The 22,370-nt window shown below is 33.0% G+C and overlaps 1 protein-coding gene and 1 pseudogene across 1 annotated transcript; one reads left to right on the top strand and one right to left on the bottom strand.

Moving 5' to 3' along the window:
• Window positions 1-219: 219 nt before the first annotated feature.
• On the bottom strand, window positions 220-684 carry LOC112419269 (DExH-box ATP-dependent RNA helicase DExH12-like; annotated as a pseudogene).
• Window positions 685-7,468: 6,784 nt separating this feature from the next.
• On the top strand, window positions 7,469-8,059 carry LOC11424737 (SKP1-like protein 14). The gene has a single exon (XM_003596037.1). The coding sequence runs from the start codon at window positions 7,469-7,471 to the stop codon at window positions 8,057-8,059; it is 591 nt and encodes a 196-aa protein (XP_003596085.1).
• Window positions 8,060-22,370: the final 14,311 nt, after the last annotated feature.

Here is a 22,370-nt window from a genome sequence, read left to right as displayed (position 1 = left end):
CAAAATTTGCATGCTTGGAAAATATCTATTCATAGGATTTGAACAAAACTTTGAAGAGATTAAACGTGTTTATGCGTAAATTTAGAATCAAAACCATAGGTCTAATAGAAAATTGGGAATGGTTAGCTGTTTTTACATTAAAAAAAAACTCGCTACTGGTTGGATGTTTCTTTCGTTAGCCAGTTCAGTCTGTAATATTGTTACAATAGACATAAATAATCAAACAGTAGTAGTGTTACTGTTAACTCCTCCTGCTCCTTGCTGCAATGGAATTGGTTCGTTCCCATGAGAAGAAGAAACATTGGCATCATGGAAATCAGTTAAAAGCTTAGAAATCGAGAGGAGCTGATCAAAGAAGTGGTCACTGGTCAGAGATAGGGTTGAGAAGCAAGTCAATGTGCTTCTTCTTATTCTACTGATGTTTATAACCGTTGTCTTTTGAGGCAAACCCGAGGATAGGGAGTGGCTGCCGGATGAGGTTAAGAAATTCATCATAGGCAGCCACGAGTTTCGTCAGTCTTAGGCTGGTAGATGCCTTCTTCATCGTTAACGATAGCGGGGTGGCTTCATTACTTGAAACACATAACTTGCTCTGAATTCGGTTTTCTTAATTTCGCTGCAGTTTTGCGTGTACTTGTATTCCTTGAAACTCAATGATTTTGCCTTACTCCTATCTTCTTTCATCTTTCCCAAGCAACCCTAATTCAATCAATTGTCTTGACTTTCTGCTTTTGCGCTAGTTACTTCTATAGAGAGATCGCAAGAGAGAAAGAAAGAGGAATTATGCTCTTTATTCAACACATTTTGCTCATTCCAACCGAAAAGAGCAAAATTCACGCTAGTGTTAAATTTATGTGGGTTGCCTCAGACTACGTGCTATTCTAAGAACCAGCAGAACCTCATTTCCTCGTTTCCCATATAAAATCCTAAAATATCTCTTAAATCACCTAAATCTAAAATTTATTCAACCTCAAATCAAACAACATTCCAATAATAAGTAAGTTTTCATAATCAAATACCATTAATCTTTTTATGTTGATATGTTAGATTTTTTTATTTTTTATTTTTTATCTTAAATTAGATTTTTTTAGTTTTAGGGTTTTGTTTAAATTTTAATATTTTTTGGCAAGAAATGGTACAATGTTACATGTAAATGACGTATATTGCTTAATTGTTTAGATACTTTGATGTTTGCATGTTTATGTTAAATTTTTGGTTTTTTCTAGATTACCTTTGAAGAATGGTGGGTAATTTACCCACCGCCCAATGAAAATGAGCAATTTGTTGGTGGGGTCAAGATAGTTCATGGATACCACTTAAAAATGTGCTTATGTGGCTAATGTGTATTGGTTGAGGTAAATTACCCACCATTCTTCCATGGGTACCCTAGTTGTCACCTAAATTTTTTCTATAGAATTAGATTTTTTTAGTTTTAGGGTTTTGTTTAAATTTTCATTTTTTTTGCAAGAAATGATACAATGTTACATGTAAATGACTTATATTGCTTAATTGTTTAGATGTTTGCATGTTTATGTTGTAGTTATGAGTTTTAGAGTTTATGTTTATTTTGCACTCCAAATGTTTGATGAAATATTTGAATGAGTTTTTCATTGATTGTTTAATTTTTTTAGGGTGTAGGTAGGTTTGAAACAATGACCAATTTGTTCAGTGTTAGCCTACGCTTCAACGGTGAAAATTCTCAGATGTTCAAGGTTCGGTACATTAATGTCACGTTAAATGGTCTCAATGATCAACTGGGTGAAATCAACCAAGGATTCAATCCCGGAGACACAAAGAGGGTGAAATACATTTGGTATGAACGTCCAACGTTGGACGACAGGATAATAGACTTCAGTAGGCTAGAACTAAAGAACGACGACGACCTGAGGAGCATGTTCTCGATTTTTTGGCAACACAACATGTTACCGTGGATCGATATGTTTGTCACGTTGCTGAGATCAACTGAAGATATTCTCAACAGTTTGATTCCGCCAGAAGATCGTGATTAGGTAGGGAATGCACCTTCCAACTACAACAATTGACTTACCTCTGAAGTTGGATAAGGTCAAACCTGTTGAACAACAAATCTCAAGCATTCACCCGAAAGTTATATTGTTCCTTTTAAAAAATTAGGTAGTGATTTGCAAGCCCCTTTGAAAAGTCAAAAGATCAAGAGAACACAACATATATTATATGCAGAATCAGCTATATAAGTTATGATATTGAATTCCTTCATATAAGATGAGTGTCACGGAATGCACCTCTAAGAGAGGTTCCTTTGAGTTTGATCGTGCTGCTCTATCAATTGAAACTTGTTAGTTGGCATGACAGTAAGATTAAACTCCAAAGAACCTTTTAGAATGCATTCCTTTATGTGATGACTCTTGGCAAGGCAAGACCTAAAGACAAAGAGGCTTGTCTCTCTGCACTGTTGTTTTTAATTTTTCTTTTTTTAATCTGGCTGTTACTTGTTTGTTGATTATGGCTACTGTTCTAGTATTTGATATAACTAAGCAGTTAACTGTTTGTTGATTATGGTTACACTATAAGAAATTTTCTAAGTCTTTAAAAAAACTATTTTTCTAATGTGAATGACGGGAGTAATCGTTGTTAAGTCTCATGAGTCTTCAATTTAGTTATAATTTACATTAGTCCTCAATCTATATAAGAATTTTATATTATATTGTTATTAAATTATTGTCGTCATTGAGAAAAATAAGTATGGTTTGTTGGGTTTCTTACCATTTAAAAGTATAATTTTAATTACAATTTGCTAGTATATTATAGAATAAATATGTATATTTTGTACTTTTATATTGTAACAAATTATATTTATCCTTTGATAACACCAACCGTATAGAAAATATAATATAATTTTTTTTATCTTTTTAAATAAGAATAACAATAAATCAACAAATTGTTTAAGGGTATAATTGAAAGTGCAAAACTCACTCCAAAATCATGTATTCTCATTATATATAGTTTATATTATTATTACTAACGTTCAGATGGACATTGTCGGCTTTTTTTATTGTGTAAATGCATACGGTAGTTTTTATGAAATATAGATTTCGATTAAAATTATAATTATAGATATTTTGCATTTCATATTGTAACAAACTATATTTATATTTTTCAATCGTACGAACAATATGGAAAATATAATATAAATTCTTATCTTTTTCAATGACATCAACAATATAGTATTTGTTACACTTTTATTTTAAAATTTAAATTTATTCTTATCTATTTGTTACATGTGCTATTTGTATTGAAAGTTGAGGGTAATTTTGGAAAGAGAGAAAAAATCAGTCAAAAAATGTCAAAACAACCTATTTTCTTTACATATAGTATATAAGTATAATTATTATTTTTTTTGTTTTGTTTTGTTTTTAAGAGACTAAAATGAAATATATTAAACCCAACCAAAAAAGCTCTTCAGCACAAGATGTACCGAAGAGAGCTTATAACAATAACAAAGTTACATCAAATCGAAGTCCAAAACAACATAAGAGAAAACAAACTAATTTACAACCGATGAATAAGAAATATGAGGCTAAGCTGCCAAAAATGATAATCAAACTTGGAAAGTAACATATCTCGATTTCAACCATAAAAAAGATCGTAGCTTAACCTTCTCACACAAAGATTGTAAGTGATCTTCCCTATACTAGACAAAGATTAAAAGTAGAAATTATCCAAATATTACATCGACACATAATCTGAATTTGAACCATCGTGTCAAAACTGACACACAATCTTTGTTGTTTAGTTAACAAATTTTTTGTTGTTGTTAAATCTAGGAATTGTGATTGATTTGTTGGAAAATTGACATATAATTATTATAAGGTAATAAGTAACAAGAAATATTAGCATCAAATTAATAGAGCTCTAAATATAATAGAATAGAGAACAAGTAAACTTATCGATTATTGATTGAGGCGTGGAATGCATTGGACTTAAAAGTATTTCGCCACCTTGGATAAATTATCCGATGCGATAGGTCTCATAGCTAATACTCTCCAGGATACAACAGTCGCTTCTTGCTAGCACCGCACATGGATTAACAAGGTCTCAAAAACCACTTATGGATGCTCATGGGAACTTATTATATATTTGTTATTAGAGACCAAAAGTAAAATCTAGAGAAGAAAGCAATTAACGTGTAAGTTCTCTCTACCTCTCTGTAATCACAACCCACATGATAATATGAATGTAAAAAGAAGTTCCTATTAAAGTGCAAAATGAAACCAAAAAATTAGGGAATAATTGCTACTTAATCAAGCTTGTAACAGTTAAACTTGGAGTAGAAAAAACATGGCTTGGCTTGATGACTTAGTCAAGAGAATAAATCAATTGATATAATAATTAATAATAATAAATAACTTTAAAATAAATTATAAACTAAAATTCCAACATGATTTTACATTCATCAAAATAGATCATATAAAAAAAATGGAAACATACTAAATAACATAAATTAAACATAAATTAAAAGTAGACATTATCTAAATGTTACATCAAGTCATACAATTAGAAAACTACAAGGTAGCACGGGCACCCTACCCCTACAACAATAGATTATCCCTCCATGAACCACTTGCATAATCACATCCAAACTAAGCAAGTCGGACTTCCCTACTCCACCTCACCACTAGCATGATTGTTCTGACAAGGTCTTTAATGCGCCCTAACCGTTCATTGATGTCTAGACACTAGCAATCTCCCTACTTCTCAACAACCTCATCAAAGGTCTTCTTTTCAGGTGGAATCGTGATAAGAACATTCTTCAACGGAGGTATGATGTGTGGATGTGAAACGACAGTAAACCATCATATATATTCAGCTTCTGTCTCTACGCCAATCAAGGCATGCGCAAATCCCGCGGTCTCAACATATGATCAAGATAATGCACGTAGCATATGATAAATCGAAGGAATGAGACTTTACCTTGTGTTTGGTGTTAGAAAAGGCTTCAAATGTGATGCTTTTGAGCAAAAAACTTCAAGAATCACCCAATGTTGAATTTTACAATTTTAGGGCGTGGGAGAAAAGTTTTAGAGCAAAAGAGAAACGGTTGAAAAAAGAAAAGTTTATTGATTTCGAGTTATATATATATATATATATATATATATATAGCACGGGTTCAGATTATACAATCTGAAACATGATTCATATTATATAACCTGAGCAAAATGTATTTTGGGGAAAACATATGGCGTGTGAGAAGAGCATAGGGTGAAAAAAAGTAATAGCCACCAACAATAACCATGACAATACATAAGGTGTTAAAAAAACAACCAAGAAAATTAGGGATTTGGATTTCCTGCTGTTATAGCAGGATGCTGTAACAGATCAGGGCCATCAGATTTAGATCAACAACTCAGATCATTTAACTATGTTAAACTGCTGTCTAATCTGAACCGTTCATTTTGATATCAATGGCTGTGATTTATTACAGCACCAAACTGTGTGCTTTTTTACAGCACCAAATCCTGATCCGAAAATTAGCTTGGTAATCTCTAAATATACCACCACAAGATGCGGGACCATGACTACCATGAGCAATGCCATAATGTTACACTTAATCCAGAGGTAAACCGGAGGGAGCCACATCATATCTTTGATCTTAGGAACATTAGGAGGATGGATCTTAACATAGAAAGATTCAAGGATCATAAATCAAAAATGCTAGAAGAAGCAACAATATTAGCGTAATTACCACTCAAAGATACATTTGAAATGATATGGAGAAGAAAATCAAGTTGCTGAGACATTGGCTGATCAAGGCCTTACTTTGACTTCTTTAACAGTTTTTAATGTTTAATAAATAAAAAATAAAATAAGAATTCTTTCTTTTATGTTTATCTTTTTTGACGAAGTTTTGACTTAATTGGTCTCCTCCATTTTGTACCTTTTAATATCTTGCAATATATATTTTGGGTGGGATAACACTTTAGCTACCTCCCTTTTTTGTTTTAAAAAGATGGAATGATAATTTTTTTTTTAATAGAATATAGAATCTGTTATTACAATCATTTTAGATGAAAAAAACATCAACAATAGACTTATCAAATAAAATTTCACTATTTTCATCTTGGTATATAAACATTCTTCAAGCCACATGATTAAATCTATGCGATAAGTTGTTGTAATATCATAGGGTGAATTTGCATATTTGGATAACATACATGGAGATATAAAATATATAGTGGATGAATATGAGAAATTGAATCAATTTTGGAATTGAATTCACATGTTCTCAAATGGAACCTTGAAAAATTAACATTAACAATTAGTAATTATATAAAAATAAAAAAAGAAAATCAACTCCATAATCTACCCAACGAGTTTCACAAGATAAAAGAGTGAACATTAAAAATAGTGTTCATAACATTTCTCACTTGAAAAGTAGACGACATGACTTTTTCCCATCCTTAAAAAAAATACTTCTTCGCAAAAAGATATTATGGATTGATTATTATAGTTACCCATTTGAGAGGTATATCAACATTGAGAGAAACATATTTTATTTTATTTTTTAAATGACAAATGTTAGTAACTAGTTTTTTTATTTTATTTGAAAGGAATGTTAGTAATTACTTATCAAATTAATTTTTAATTTCTCATTCGTTTGAGTTTGAACTAGGATCTCCATTTTCTTTTCCGTTATCTTGAGCCAGTTTTACCGTGAAAATATAGAAGTCGCAAATTGTGGCATCAGGTTGAATGCGTGCGTTGAGTGAGCTTGCATTGCTGAAGCAAATAGAGTCTTAATCTATTTATTTTGGTTGAGTTTATTAACCATTCGCTTAAAAAAATGGACCTTGTGAATACGCACAATTTAATATTTTTTTTTCTTTTCCTCCTTTGAACAAAATCATACAAAAGGTATTCGAAATGTATATGGTAATTTTTCATTTAATGAAAATCATCTTTTTTACTATCATTAAATAAAATCTTCTTTTTTACTATCATTAAATAAATATCTTAAAGAGTAAGAATTCACACACACAAAAAAAGTATTTTTAATTTTTTTTTTCTTTTCCTCCTTTGAACAAAATCATACGAAAGGTATTCATAATGTATATGGTAATTTTTCATTCAATAAAAATCTTTTTTTTAAAGAAATATTTTAAGGGGTAAGAATTCACACGCAAAAAATATTTTTGAACCGAATTTTGAATTAACCACAGATAAACTGAATTTGAATTTTAGATATTATTTTTGTCAACTTTACTTATTTTTCATTGAATTTTGGATTAACCCATCCTAATTTTGTTCATCAATTTAGGGGTTTAAAATCTTCTCTGTTAAGGAAGAGACACCGCGTGGCCCGTTCCTTTTTGGTCTATAAATACAAACCTTCTTCACTCCAAAATCTCATTAACCCTTTTCTTCTCAATCGCTATTCCTCTTTCTTTCTCTCTGTTTTCCGTTCTCTCTCTCTCTCTCTCTCTCGGAAACAATGGTGGAACAACAAGTTTCATCGGAGATGAACAAACTCACCATCTCAGAAACAATGATCTCACTCATCACCTCCGACAACGTCGTTTTCAAAGTCAAACCCTCAATTGCAAAGGAGATGGCAACGGTTCAATCCTTCGTCGACGAAAGCGATGGAAAAATTACAACTGTTCCTCTTCACAATGTTACGAGCTCTGAACTTCCCTTGATAATCGAGTATTGCGAGAAGAATGTCGCTGGAGAGATCAACAAGGCCTTCGAAGCCGAGTTCGTGAAGAATCTCGACAATGAAGAGGTGAAGGATCTTTTTCTTGCTGCTAATTACTTGGATATGAAGAAGCTTCTTGATTTTACGAGTCAGGTTATTGCTGATCGAATTGCGAACAAGAGTGTTGAGTATGTGAGGAAGTATTTTGGAGTTGAGGATACTGAGTTTTTGCCGGGAGAAGAGGAAAAGCTTCGTGAAGAACTTGCTTGGACTTTTACAGGAGTTGATGAAGATGAAGATGAAGATGAAGACGAGGACGCCGATGAAAAGATTGAAGATAAAGTTGAGAATAAAAAAGATGTTGAGGAGGATCAAATTGAATAGAATAGTTATTATGATATGTTTTTCTTATGAAACATAATTAGGGTTTTTTTTCCCCAATGTTGAAATCATGAATTGAAATTACAAATGTTACCTTTGCCCTAATAATACAATTTGAGTTTGTTTGTGGTTTTAGTGCGTTGGTGGTTCTTGTTTATTCATAATACTTTTACAAATCAACACTAATTTTCTTGATTTTGGATTCTTATATGTCAACAATGCGTCATTGTTGAACTATTCCTTTGATTGCGGTCACAGATGTGATTGTGCTCATTACAGTTTAATAGTGTGAAGATTTGAACCAAAATGGCTGAAATCCTCTGATGTGGTTCATGATTTGGTCACAATCCGGTTGTACGCATGATTGAAAATCACACTGCAATGTTGCGAGGATATTATAACAGCAACATTGCGACAAGAACAACATCTCTGCCGCAATTGGGGATGCCGACTGCAATTTAAAATTATGCACAGGGCTAATGACTTTTTGTAAAGTTTTCCAACCTATAGCATTTGAATAAAAAAATTCGAGACTTAAACTCAAATCAATCTTAATGCAAGCAGAAGATTTAAACACTGTTTCGAAATTGTGGTTTGGGATCGCAATAGCTGCTATAATATTGCTGATTTTGAAGTCTATGAAGCTACATTGCAATGACAACATTTTCCTACATTCTACTGGAATCTAAAAGTCCCTAGTGAAACCACAAACACTATTTAAATCCATCGATCTAATTGTTTGAGCTTAACCACATTTTCTCTTTGGTTTTGTAGTTGGAACTTGTTGCATGCACAACAGGTGCAGGCTCTACTATTTAATATTTGTTAATGGCCATCGAATGAAACAATGAAAGAAAACAGAGTTGTGAAATTGAGTAATGTATTTAATATTTTGTTGTATAGAAGGTCTTTGTTTGTGCCTTCTCTCTTTATTTTCTTGATCTGTGATGTTGATTTAGGATTGAAATGCAGTTGAAGAATACAATGAGAGGGTCTTCCTAAGAATCATTGGCTATTCAAGTTACTGTAGGAAAAGTAATCAACTAGGGACATGTCTAATGCCACTGGTAAATGATAATGTCGAATGTATAAATTCGTTGAGAAATGTGATTTACATTATATTGGGAATTTAAAAGTTTTTAGATTGTTATATAACATTGTTTATTTGATTAAGATATATGGAATATGGATGGATAGTTTTGACCCATAATTCTTTCATTTCGTTGTTCTTCCAGTAAAAAGGCATCGAGATATGGAATGTCCAATTTGTTTTAATATATCTCTTATCGTGGTCAGCTATTGGATCGAGATGGTGGAAGGATGTTGCTTCAAAAGAAGAGGTTGTGGGGTCTAATTGGTTTAAAGGGGAAGTGGTTCGTAAGGTAGGAAATGGGGGCTCTATGACTTTTTGGCATAGAAATTTGTTTGAATGGGAAAGGCTCTTGGTAGACAATCTTTTGGAGCTTTTGGCCGGTTTTTGGTGGGAAGAGAGGGAGAATATGTGATTATGGGGATCGGACGGGGGTGGAGAGTTCTCGGTGAAGACTGTGTATGCATTGTTGGAGAATTTGTTGGTGTGGGAAAGTAGTACGGGGAATTAGAAGATATAGTTTTTGAGCAGTTGCAGTAAAGTCCGGCTCTTTCCAAAGCTATAGTTTTCTCTTGGAAACATTTTGGACCAAAGTCCTATTAGGCGGAACTTAGTGGCGTGTCATGCAATTCCGCAAGATGCATTGGCAGGTTGTGTGTTCTGTGACGGGAGGGAGGAAACGTCAAACCATTTTTTTCTTCATTGTGATTTGGCTTTTTAAGGTGTTAAATGTGTTTAGTAAGCTTGACATTCTGTTAAACGTGTTCAGCTGAAGAGTTTTACTGGGGAAGGGGCTATTGGTTGATTTGGCATTCTGTCATTTGGGTTTTTCGGAAGGCAAGAAATAAGAAGATTTTCAAGAATTCGCCTAGAGGATGTGATGATATTGTGGTTATATTAGTCGATTAAAAGCGAGCCCGTGGTTATATTATGAATGGAGGTCGGATCCGGGGGATTGTTTGAATAGGCAGTGATCAGGCAGAGGCGTCAAGGTGCAGCTACATCTGTCTACTGTTGTTGGCTGTCTGGTGCGGTGCTGCTGTGTTCCTTTTTTGCTCTGTTTTTTTTTTTTTTTTTCTCTTGCAGTCTGTTGTAGGGATCTTCCTCTGGCTTTTTGGTGCTGTGTTTCTTGTTTCAGTTTTGCTGTCCGATTTTTTCGGCTTCTGGTTGGTTTGGGTGTTTATGTGTTGCTGTATTTTTTTCTGTGTTTTTGGCTTTTTTTTCGAGAGGACTCAGCTGGTTTTTAACACCATGCTGTTTGTTCTATTCTTGTATCACTTCAGCTTGCACAAATAGTTGGACCAAGTTACTAGTTTCATATATATACCCAACCTCGGTCGGTTGTAATTTAACCTGGTCCTTGCAAATATCAAATGTTTTGGTTTTAGTCTTTACAGATATGTAATCTTTTGTTTCGGCCACAAGGACTAAAACCGAAACCCTTCATATTTGGAGAGACTATTTACATATTTAAACCTAATAATTTTCTATAACGATATTCTGAAATCGTTAGAGCTTACCTGAAACCCACTTATCTCTCCACCTTCTAAATATTTGTGAGTCTATATACAACCTTAGAGCACTATTTGTGATTCTATACAAATTTCCTAATGCCTCACGTTTATTTGACTGATTTCTGGTTTTCATTTAAATAACCATATGTTTTTCATGCATTCGTTCAACTTTTTTGTTTTTGAAGAAATGCATTCGTTCAACTTTGTTGACATCTATCTACAACTATATTAATAATTTACCACAACTTACAAAACAGTGATGGATCCAGAATTTACCACTATATTAAGAAGACACTGAGCCACAAAAAATAGTTTGGGCGGGCCATGAAAAGTTTGATTAAATAACTCGGGTACTTTAAAAAAATAAATTATATAGGGGGTGTTTGTTTCAAGGTTAAGAATGACATTCCCGGGAATACATGACTAGGGAATAATTATACCCATGTTTGTTATGAGGTTGAGAAAAAAATATTTCTGGGTATAAAGATTCCTGGGAATGGAGTAACTTCCCATAACTTCCATTATTTCCATGAATTTATTCTCATGTAAAGAGATGAGAATGTGCATTCCCATGATATTATGCATAGATTTAAAAAAAATAAAAATTGTAACTTTCAATTTTTCCAGGAATGCCAAGTTATTTGCCAAACACTTTTTTTAACAAATACCCAAGAATCAAATTTTCATATTTTCATTCCCGAGTATGTTATTCCTGGGAATAATTTTTGTTTCCCAAAAACAAACGCCCCCATAGTTTACTATTGCTATAAATTACGGTTTTTTTAATTTATAATACAACTATTAATTGGAGGAATTTTCAATTGACAAGACAATATAAAAGGATATTTGAAACCCCAGAAAATTAGAAGATATGTAAACCTCTGCTGCCCAACCAAGTATAAGCATGACAAAAATCACATGTCACTTTTAGAACCGCCAAAAACTCAAACCATTGAAAAATTGTTTAAAAACTCGTAAAATAGACCTATGATTTTTAATTTTTGAATTTTTCAGGTGGATCACTACACCAACTAAAACCGCAACAAAATTGTTTAAAATCTCGCAAAATAAACCTAGGATCGTTAGTTTTTTAATTTTTCCTAATGGGTCGTGGCCCACCCCAGCCCATAAAGGGCTCTGCCCCTGTTATTGTTAGAGTGTTACTTTTCCCACCCTATGCCTTTCCTCGCGCGCCCTATTTTTTTTCCAAAACTACCCTCGGAGCATTCCGGATTATAAAATCCGGAGATGTCCGGATTGTATATTCCGAAATCAACCAGTACACAGAACTGAAACAGATTGGCATGTCATTGTGGGTTTTATCATTGTTTTTCAATAAATCATTATTTATGTATGTATAAAAGGCAATTAACTTAAATATTATATCAAAAAATGATTATATATATATATATATATATATATATATATATATATATATATATCATTATACCAAAAAAAAGTTGAATTTATATCATTACACATTTCTCTATGGATAAGCATCCAATGCCTTCTAACTCTTCAAAAATATTCCTTGTTTCAGTCTTCTATTCCTTCTGCACATTGCTGTTTTCAAATAATAACTAAATTCTTGTTCTTCACTTCAGACTCTGATGAACTCTGACAGTCAGTTTCGGATGGTCTTCAGACTCTGATGTCTTAGACTCTGACTTGCAACCAAGCTTCCCTTGTAAATACTTTTTCTCTCATTTTTTCCTCCAGAACCAATACCTAGTTTCAAGACTTATAAGTTTTATTCTATGGTCCTGCACACTTGAACAAATATTAACATATTCAATTGAACTTTTTTTTTTTTTTTGGTCAAGTTCAATTGAACTTTTAATTCCTTATTATCATCAAAACTCAAAGAGGCATTGTTAAACTCATTTTGTTTGTCCCCCTTTTTGATGATGACAAACACAAGTATTAATATTCAATTGTTATTAATTTAATTAACAAGTTAACTTTAGGGTAGGTTTGTAATCTCCCCCTAAGACTAATAACTCTAATACCAAATATTCAAGGGTGTGGCTGTTAATAGTTGTTCTTGAATATGACATTTTTTCTGTTTGAGAATTATGTGTATTTACCTACTTAATGTATCATTCTTGAGTTATGGATTAGATTGTTCATTGATTTTGTCTAAAAACTATAACGTATTAAAATACATAGCTTCTAAAGGTGCATTGCACCATTGTGCAATTGATATATCAAGTATATATTGCCCATGTATATAGTTTACTATTCTATTTTATTTCATTTAGAATTTGGTAATTTTTCTTACCTTCAATTATGTTTAATTTTGTTAGACATTTTATCATTCTGGAACATAGTTTTATTTCTTTCTGTAAGCACCTTTGCGCAATTTATGTACCCCTTTTATTGTTTTATTACCAATTTATATTTACGTTTGATGCATTTAATGTACTATCTTTTTGAAAAAGATAATGAAAATTTTATTGAAATAAAGAGTAAAATGGGATGCAAAGTGGAGAAACTCTTGGGCGAACACAAAGATTTGGACCCTCTATTTGGTCACAGACACATAAAAAGAAAAAAGTAGAAAAAATAATAATTAAATAATAATTCATTTTCAAATGATTATAACATGTCCACTTTTTTGTGTGTGTGACCAAATAGAAGGTTCAAATCTTTGTTTCCACCCAAGAATTATTCTGCAAACTGTGCACATGCGCAGTAAAAGAATATATATTTACTCAAAACTCATCCTCTATATTCAACTGCCTACAAGAGTTTGAACTTTTACCGATTCAGGTGTTTTTCTTGGTTGTTTTTTCTGCATAACTTGGAGCTGGCCCAAGGTAATTTACTGAATAATTTGGAGCGAGTGTGAAGCCTTTTTTTGCATAGTTTGTAGCAGGTTTCCAGCTTGTCAGCTGCTGTTGTGCAAAAAAAGTGTTTTGATACTACAGCTGCAATGTAGCGGCGTTTCTATAAAGGTGTTCTAGAAAGCATGATGCATAGTGAAAGACACATGTTTTGTTATTTTACTTTGCAGATAATCTGTTTTCAAAGCTTAAGAAAAGGGGCAAGTCTGAAGTTGTGTGGGTTTATGTTCAATCACATTTAAAAGGGTTATAGTGTACTATAATAAGTAGCATTGAGTTTTGTTCGTTCCATTGTGGGTTTATGTTCAATCTTTCCTCCTGCAAGATATGGAAGCGAAGATTGACAACATGTTGTAACAGGGAATTGGTCTTCATTTTGAGAGTGGTTAAATCATTGTTGATTGGTGCTCGAGTAGCCTCTATTAGCAACCATGCTAAAATATATAGGTGCACAACACATGTGAAAAATGTTGGTGCATAAAAATTACAATGACTGGAAATTGTGCAGGCCATGATCTCTTGCAGTTGAAATATGGGATTAGAGTAGAGCAGGTTGAAGATCTATTGATTGATGTTGTAACAAGTAGTGTCATAAGGGTTAAATGATATTTGCTTGCTTATAAGGTTGGGCAATTGTCAAGTACAATTCAAAATTCAAAGAAGTAAACTTATATAAGTAGTTTAGGTTTGCAAGCTGAATGCTATTTTGATTATTTACTGTATAGAGAAGTATTTTGTAATGTATGTATTATATTACTTATTTATAGAAAAATGTATAAATCCCTATTATTAATATTATTATTATTATAGTCGATAAGGTCATTTACCATAAACCCCTATTAAATTAAATCTCATAAGGTCAATTTTTTTCCTATAGCTTATTTACTTTGAATGAAAATATATAACATAACTTATTGAAATTTATTACGGTTGATAGGACCCTTGCGTCGCACGGGTCAAAAGTCTAGTCTTTTTGAAAGTAAGTTAGTGTTTATGGGATCTGCTAGGGGGAGTTTCATCCAATCTCTCTTTTAGGTTCTTTGTATAAGCTGGTGGATAAAGTGTTGGCCTCAAGGTTGGCCTCTGTGATGGATAAAATCATCTCATCTACCCGGTATGTTTTCCTTAAAGGTATGCAATTGATGGATGGAGTGGTGGTGGTGCTTAATCAGGTTGTGGATCTGGCCAAAAAATCTAAGCATGATTGCCTCGTTTTCAAAGAAAGCTTATGATTCGACGAGTTAGAGTTTCCTAGAATATCTTTTGAAGATATTCAGTTTCGATGAGAAGTGGTGTGCTTGGATGCGCGCATGTGTTTTTAGAGGTAATCTCTTAGTGTTGGTGAATGGTTGCCCAACTCAGAAAATTCCATTTAATGCCTTTGCAAATTAAAAATTATGGTGTACTGGATTATGATTTTAAAGGACAACTTTTAAAAAAACCTTGAAAATTTTAAAAAACTTTGCAGAATTTTATTAACTTTAATGATTTTAAAAAATAATTTAGCTTATATATGTGGCTGCTAAGGTTCTGAAGGTCATCTGACAAAAAAAAAAAAAAAAACTGAAGGTCATATATATATATGGATTTTGTGTAATCCAACAAATTCTTTTTCTGTTTTCCCTGGTTATGCAGGACTTCAAGTTTCTCTGTATTTTTTTCTTTCTACTTGAACATCATAAAAAATAATCTCTCCCTAAAAAAAACAACTCTAACCAATTCATCTTTCAATTGCTTTCTTTGTTGTTAAAGTCTGTCTTATTTATTTATTTATTTATACTTTTATGGCGACAACACCCAACAACAGTTTTCGAGGAAGGTAGAAACCCTAGATCTAAGAAATTCACCAGCGACTTCAATGGCGCCGAAATCTCAATGCAGGAGTTGTTGTTTAAGAAATCAAAATCGACATCCTATTCATGGTTCAATTATCTTGAATACTAATTTTGGGCTTTTCATTTATTCATAATATTTTCTGCATAATAATATTTTAAAAGAAACATTTATTTTGAGATAGAAGGAGTGATATGTGTTAACAAAGGTTAACATAATTGATAAGAAGTTACATCCTAGTTTGAACTCCTTCTTTAGGGAGTGATTGGTAAGTATTTATGTCGGTGTTCTCTAAACTTTGAGGTTTGCGTTGACTTTGATAATTTTTGTTGTACGACTCACATAAACTTTATTCCATAAAAAAAAAAAAGTAACAGTTTATGGTTAATTATAAGAGAAACGTTAACTAGCGCCTCTGAATACTAGTTAAGGACCTTAAATAGTATCTTGTTCTTCATTCAGGGAATAAAGTGACTAATTCTCCTTTACAATAATAGTAGTAGGTGATATTTTTGTTCAAATAAAAATGTACGCATTTGCTAACTTAAACCTTTATATTTTTTTGTTGGTTTAAGTTAGGAAACCCGTATATAAACAACAAATTGTTTTTAATTTAATTTTGATTCTTACACACAATAACAAAAACCCCTGTAACAAATGGGATATTCAGGAAAGGTACACATAGAATCTGGACAATCGTTAGCAATTATACAAGGGCGATCTGTATATTAAATATGAATAAATGAATGTTATTAGAAGGGGATCGAATATTAAGTATTTCATCTATTTTTAAATATAAATAAATTTTATTTTTTAAGTTTATTCAATTCAAATAATCTGAGTGATGTTTCCATGGTTCCATGCAATGTTGTTAAGTACTCTAAAATGTTTGTCAAATTTGAAACATTCACAGGGATACTTACTTTGCATGATTGTTTTCACAACTTTATTGGTATTCCTTGCAATTCTAATTCTTTTCGGTGTGATGAATTTAATTTGATTACAAAGGACTCTTCAGATTCTTTTGATCAAAGAGGATCGTCCCTTGCGACATATTGTTTGAGATCACAATTGAAAGTACCAACTTACCCCATGTTCTAAGCTAAATGAGGTATGTGTGGTTTTGGATGCCTTACCCCATCGGTATGCTTTGAGACTTGTCCACTTTTTCATCTTCTTTATGTACCTCTTGCCTCATTTTCATGTGTTTACAAAGTCACTCATATGGGTTGTTTTTTTCACTTCCCATTTGACCCCGGTGGAAGTAATATTATGCTCTTCATGCGTTTGATTTGTGTTTTCTCCTTGTAGGCTATGTTGCATAAAATTCGAGGACGAATTCTCTTAAAGAGGGGGAGCATGAAGAGGACCAATATGTTATCTTTCTTTAGTGAATCTTGTTTGTAATAAATAGTTTAGTTTTAAAATTTAGATTACTTTTAATTTGGAGTTGTATAATGCTCCTTGTTTTTCTAGTTTCTTATTGGGCCTTATAGGTGATGGCCAATGAGTAGGTATAAATAACAACTTTGTTATCATTTTGAAGGAGGTTAGTACAATTTGATATTTTCAATCTTTGATTGAAGGGAGATTTAGAATTGCTATTCTAGGTTCTTGGATGAACCAAATCTAGATCCTTATCAAGAGCATCTTATTCTTGTGGCGGATCCGCGATTCGATCTTATCGTTCATCTTGAATGTGGCGATCGTTCTTCCCATTTCTCATCTAATTCCATTTGTATGTTTTCTTTTTGTATTCCTAGTTTGGTCAATTTTCTTAGATTTTCTATCATTTTCCTTCATTTTCTATCTCAATTCAAGAAATTTACACTTAGGTTAAAGATTCTTGTATGGTGAATCCTTGTTGGATCCACATCCCCGCTTTAGCTAATTTATGAGCAACCTTATTTGCTTGTCTCCGTACAAACTCAACAGTCGAGTTTTCATAATAATGCCTAAAGAGAGTTTTACAATTTTGGATAATGATACCAAATTCGGTAACATCATGTCGAGAAGATAAAAAACTATCCACCACTCTCTTCACATCCATCTCAAAGTCAATAGGTCCCAAGTTGAGCTCATGCACCCACTCTAGTGCTGAAATCAACCCAAGAGCTTCTTCAATATGAACTTCACATATGGGACTAAACCAATCAGTTTTGGCAAGGACAAAAGTACCATGTTCATCTCTAATACACATACCTAATCCAATCTTGTTCAGGTGCTTGAAAAAGGATGCATCAATATTGCATTTGTATCTACTTGCATTTGGTTTTGTCTAGGGCTGGCAATGAACCGAACCAACTCGATTATAGTTCGACATTCGACTCGATATTTAATCCGTTGAACTTAGTTCATGAACCTAACGAGCTGGACTTGAGCTGAAAATTAAGTTCGTTAATTAAATGAGCTGAACTTGAGCTACATATAGTTTGACTCGTTAGGTTCATGAGATGACTCCATTATTGATTATATATATATATATAAATCAATTTGAGTTAGTTTTAAAAAAAAAATTAATTTATCAAAATAATTAAATATTAAAAAGAAGTTAGAAACTTTTGGGTTCCGCAAGAATGATTATGAAGCATAGGAAATTACAAACTTTACTTTTTCTATAAAAAAAAACATTAACTTTTCATATCCTTTAATCTTTCACATTCCTACCCAACTATCTACCAAAAACTAAGCATCATCTTCTCTTTCTACGGGTGGCAAAAACCAAGTTTCCTCTTATCTCAAAAACTAAGCTTTCTATGAGTGGATAACCGTAGAACTGAGAAGTAGCAATAGGCTCCATCAAAGAAGAAAATTGTTGCTCTTGATGTTAAGTAGGTGGAGCAGGTTCTAACAGAAATCACATTATTCCCTTGATGTTAAGTAGGTGCGTTTTTTTTTTTATTAAATTGACAAGAAGCTATTGTGGATTTAATATCACTGTGATTGTTTGCATTTATGCTCATTGTTCTTGACCTTTGGATAAGAACTTCTGAGAAAAGAAAAAAAGATGCATTGGGTAAAAGTCACTGATAGTATGTTGTTAAAACTTGATAAGGAACAAGACATAAATGAGAATATAAATGTACTGTGATGCATAAGCTTTTGTGGATATATGTTTGTAAAGATAACATTTTTGTATTGGGTAAAAGCCACTGATTAGAAATATAGCATATATGTTGAGTAAGTTTAAGGTTTTGTGTCTAAACACAACTATGATATGACATTTACGGACATATGTATAAGGATTTTTAGCATAGTCTAGGACCTTTTATTGTTATGCTTTTAACATTAAACGATTTTTCCTTTATTAAGTTGTATATTGATATGTAGCATTTTTGAGGATGTTGATCCACTTTCTTGTTTGTTGTTCAAAATATTGTTGCTGTTTTAGAGTTCGCATCATGTTTGAAGTTTGTTTCTTTCTAAATGAGTAAAGATTAAGTTGAAGGTTGTGGCAAATGTGGCTGAATACAATTTTGTCTTGAAGGGAATAACAATTGGAGTTTAGAAGTAAAATAATATTATGAATTTTGTTCACAGCTAATTGAATTTTGTTGGATTTTTTTGTCTCTGTTACTTGTATCTAATATTTTTCTTCGTATTTATGCAACCTTTAACTTTATATAATCTATGTCTATTATATGCATGCTTGTGGAAACTTTTATTTTAATTCAATATTTAATTTTAAAATATATATATATATATATATATATATATATATCAAAGATCTATAAATTAACTTTTTTTTATAATTTTTTTTGGACGAGTTGAGCAACCAAACTGAACCTAACGAGCCGAACCGAACTGTTCGTGAACTTTAAACGAGCCGAACTCGAGCTGAAAAAATAGTTTGTGTTGAACTTGAGCCGAGTTTCGAGCCGAACCAATTCTTATCAAGTCGAGCCGAGCTCAGGCAGGTTCGGTTCGACTCGACTCATTTCCAGCCCTAGTTTTGTCCAACAAATATTACCATGTTGTTGCCGAGGCACAAAATCTGTTTGTTGCAGATTTCTAGCCAATTTCCACTCATGCAAGTTATCTTTCGCGCGACATAGAACAAAGGTGTTTGCATCTGTAACCTTATTCCACACCTTATTGTACCTTTGCTTCCAAATGCTCCAAAGAATGTAACAAAAGGTTGCTGCATCTTCGGCTGCCAATGATGAGATAAAACCGCAAGTGCAGGGTCTTACCGAAGTAGTATAAAAGAGTATCGTTCCGACAGGGAGTAGTTCAATTCAATTAACTTTTTAGAGATGATTAGAAGAGAGAAGAGAATTGTAAGTTGGGGGTTTTCAAGCGTTTGAAAGATAATAATAATAAAAAGAGCCTTGGGATCGTTGGTTTCCTCTAAATGACAAGTCCTTCTCAAACCAAAACTATAAGCTTATAATGTTATGTTAGACCTAATTTCTCAAGACAGTTTCTCTTATGTTCCTCTAGCAACCAAGCCTATTTCGTTGACTTGATTACTATTAGATTTTGGTTCCTCTAACAACCAAGCCTATTTCGCTGACTTGATTGTTATTAGTTCCCTTGAAGATCGAAACTATATGTCTCAAAGATTGCAAAGCCTATTTCGCTGACTTTGCAATCCTTGTCTGAATTCACTTGTTCGAATATCAAAGCTCCACTTTCGTTTTATGAATTGATATTTGGAATAATGGATAAACAATTATCAAACCCTCCACTTTCGTTTCCACAGTTTGATAATGGTTGATCCATGTTAAGACGGTGAATTCAGATAAGAAATTAGGGTTACATAAGATTAAGGCTTAGAGCTTGGTTTGATTAGGATTATGTCATTTAGACTTATCCAACAATCCCAAGACAAGGAGAAGTCTACTCACTCATGTTCATCGTAGACATGGGGGAGAAGAGAGAAAGCATAAAAGTAAATGACAAGAAAGTAAAGGAAAAGAAAAGAACTTTAATTAGAAAAGCAATTGTCACTTATTGTATTCCAAGTAAAGATGAATATTTGTGATGGATGGCTACTCTATTTATAGCATTCGATCGACTTAAAATCTAAGCTATTACATTTGGGCTAAAAATAGAGTAGCTTAAAATCTAAGCAAAAGCAGCAAAAGGCACTTTGGAGGGTGGCACGGCCGTGCCAAGGCTAGCACGGGCCGTGCCAAGCTTCTGACTTGTGGGAGACATATTTTTGTCTCTCAATCTTCATATTTTTGCATCCAATCGGCTCCAAGTCCTTTTCTTTTGTTCCAAGATTCAATCCATCGAATATTCTTTCCTGAAATATAATAAAATGCAATTTAAAGTAAACTATCCTAAAAAGAAAATAATACTAATATAAAATCAAATAAAATCTAAATAAAACTAAACTAAAAAGCATATTAAAATAGTCAATAAATGACTCATCAAACTCCCCCACACTTGAATCTTTGCTTGTCCTCAAGCAAAAGGCATAGACATGGCAGCAACAAAAGGATTAATATATGACACTTTAAATAAAAGCTTATGTCTCCCTCGAGGTTTCATTTCAATGTACACTAATCACAACTTCAAGCATTCCTTGTAAACTTATTCAACCCGACAACAAATTTCAAGTGAGTGTGTGTGTGTAGTCCAACCATTTTCTTGCTCCTGTATGAGATGGATATTATGAGGAACAGGTTCTAACCTTAACACTAAAATGACCGAGAAAAATCTTTTCTTCATTTCATATAAGAGAAGTGGGAGAGTTAAGATAGGCTTGATGAATTTATACATTTGGGGGTTTGTAGATGCCTAGGGGCTATCATTTCACATTGAAAGTCCGTGAGGGGGTATCATTTCCTCCAAGTTTCTATGATCACCCTAAGTAGTGCTACAACTTGTTTACTTCACTTAGGAAGTTCCTCTTTTTAGAGGGTTTAATTCAAGCACAATTTATTTGAGAAGTCATCACCACATTTAGGAAGTTAGTGAGAGGGTATCCTTTCCTCCACGTGTGGTGATATTCTTCCGCCCCATTTCGGTTTACACATTTCATCACATTAGAATTATTCCCACATAAACTTATACTACTTTTACTCTGAAGATTTTTAAGGGTCCAAGTTACCATTAAAGTTAGAACGTGTTCCTTAAAATACCTATTCATACACTTACTCAAGGATTGCAACCAGGTGTTTTTCTCATTGGAGAATTAATTTCACAATAAAACTTGATGTGGGTATAGCAAGAATACTTATAACACAAGAAATCACTTTCATGTACAAGAAACGACCATTGAAGAGACAACAAAAAATTTATGTCATAATAAAACAATAAAAACGAGCTGCTTAATCATGCCTTTCACAATAAAACATAACAAAAGAATAAAGTTCAAGGGAGTTTGGAAACACTACGACTAAAGACACTTTATTAGGCTCCCCCCACACTTAGGAGAAGCATTGTCCTCAATGATTCAAGATAGAAAAATAAAAGAGAAGGAGAGGAAGAAGAAGAAGAAGAAGAAGAAGAAGAAGGAGGAGGAGAAAGAAGGGAAGAGAGGAAGAGGAAAGCTCACATTTTTATCATTGGGGTCCATATGGAGGACCTTGGAGGTGAAAGTGGTGCATCATTTTCCGAAGCATTTGGTTGTTTTCTTCGGATATGCGGTTGCCCCTTTGGACATTGTTCCTTATGCCCATTAGTTCAACACCTTGCCTTTGTTGCTCGGTGCTTATTCTTTCGACCTCGGTAGTCATCCATGCCCATCTTGCATTTTCATGTGTGTCACCTTCATCAGGGTCATGGTGCTCCTCATCATGGTGCAATTGTGCACCTTCCTCTTCTTGGTGCAAGTGTGCACCTTCTGCTTCTTCATGATGTTGGTCTATGTGCACTTGTGGGTCATCATGAACATACAACAAATTTTCTTCCACCTCGGTGTTAGTCCGAGATGGGTTAGGCAATAAAATCAAAGTGGGCACATTGAGCTTGAGTGTATAAACAAAGGGGATTCGGGGTTTTATGAAATTCATAGAGATAAGGGTTTCTATGTTGAGTCTATTGTTACCCTCAATCTTGTTTATCCCTTGGTCTTC

Source organism: Medicago truncatula, chromosome 2, assembly GCF_003473485.1.
Source record: "Medicago truncatula cultivar Jemalong A17 chromosome 2, MtrunA17r5.0-ANR, whole genome shotgun sequence".
NCBI classification, from domain to species: Eukaryota; Viridiplantae; Streptophyta; class Magnoliopsida; order Fabales; family Fabaceae; genus Medicago; species Medicago truncatula.
The sequence above is the reverse complement of the archived record's forward strand: the minus strand, read 5'-3'. Positions and strand labels throughout refer to the sequence as shown.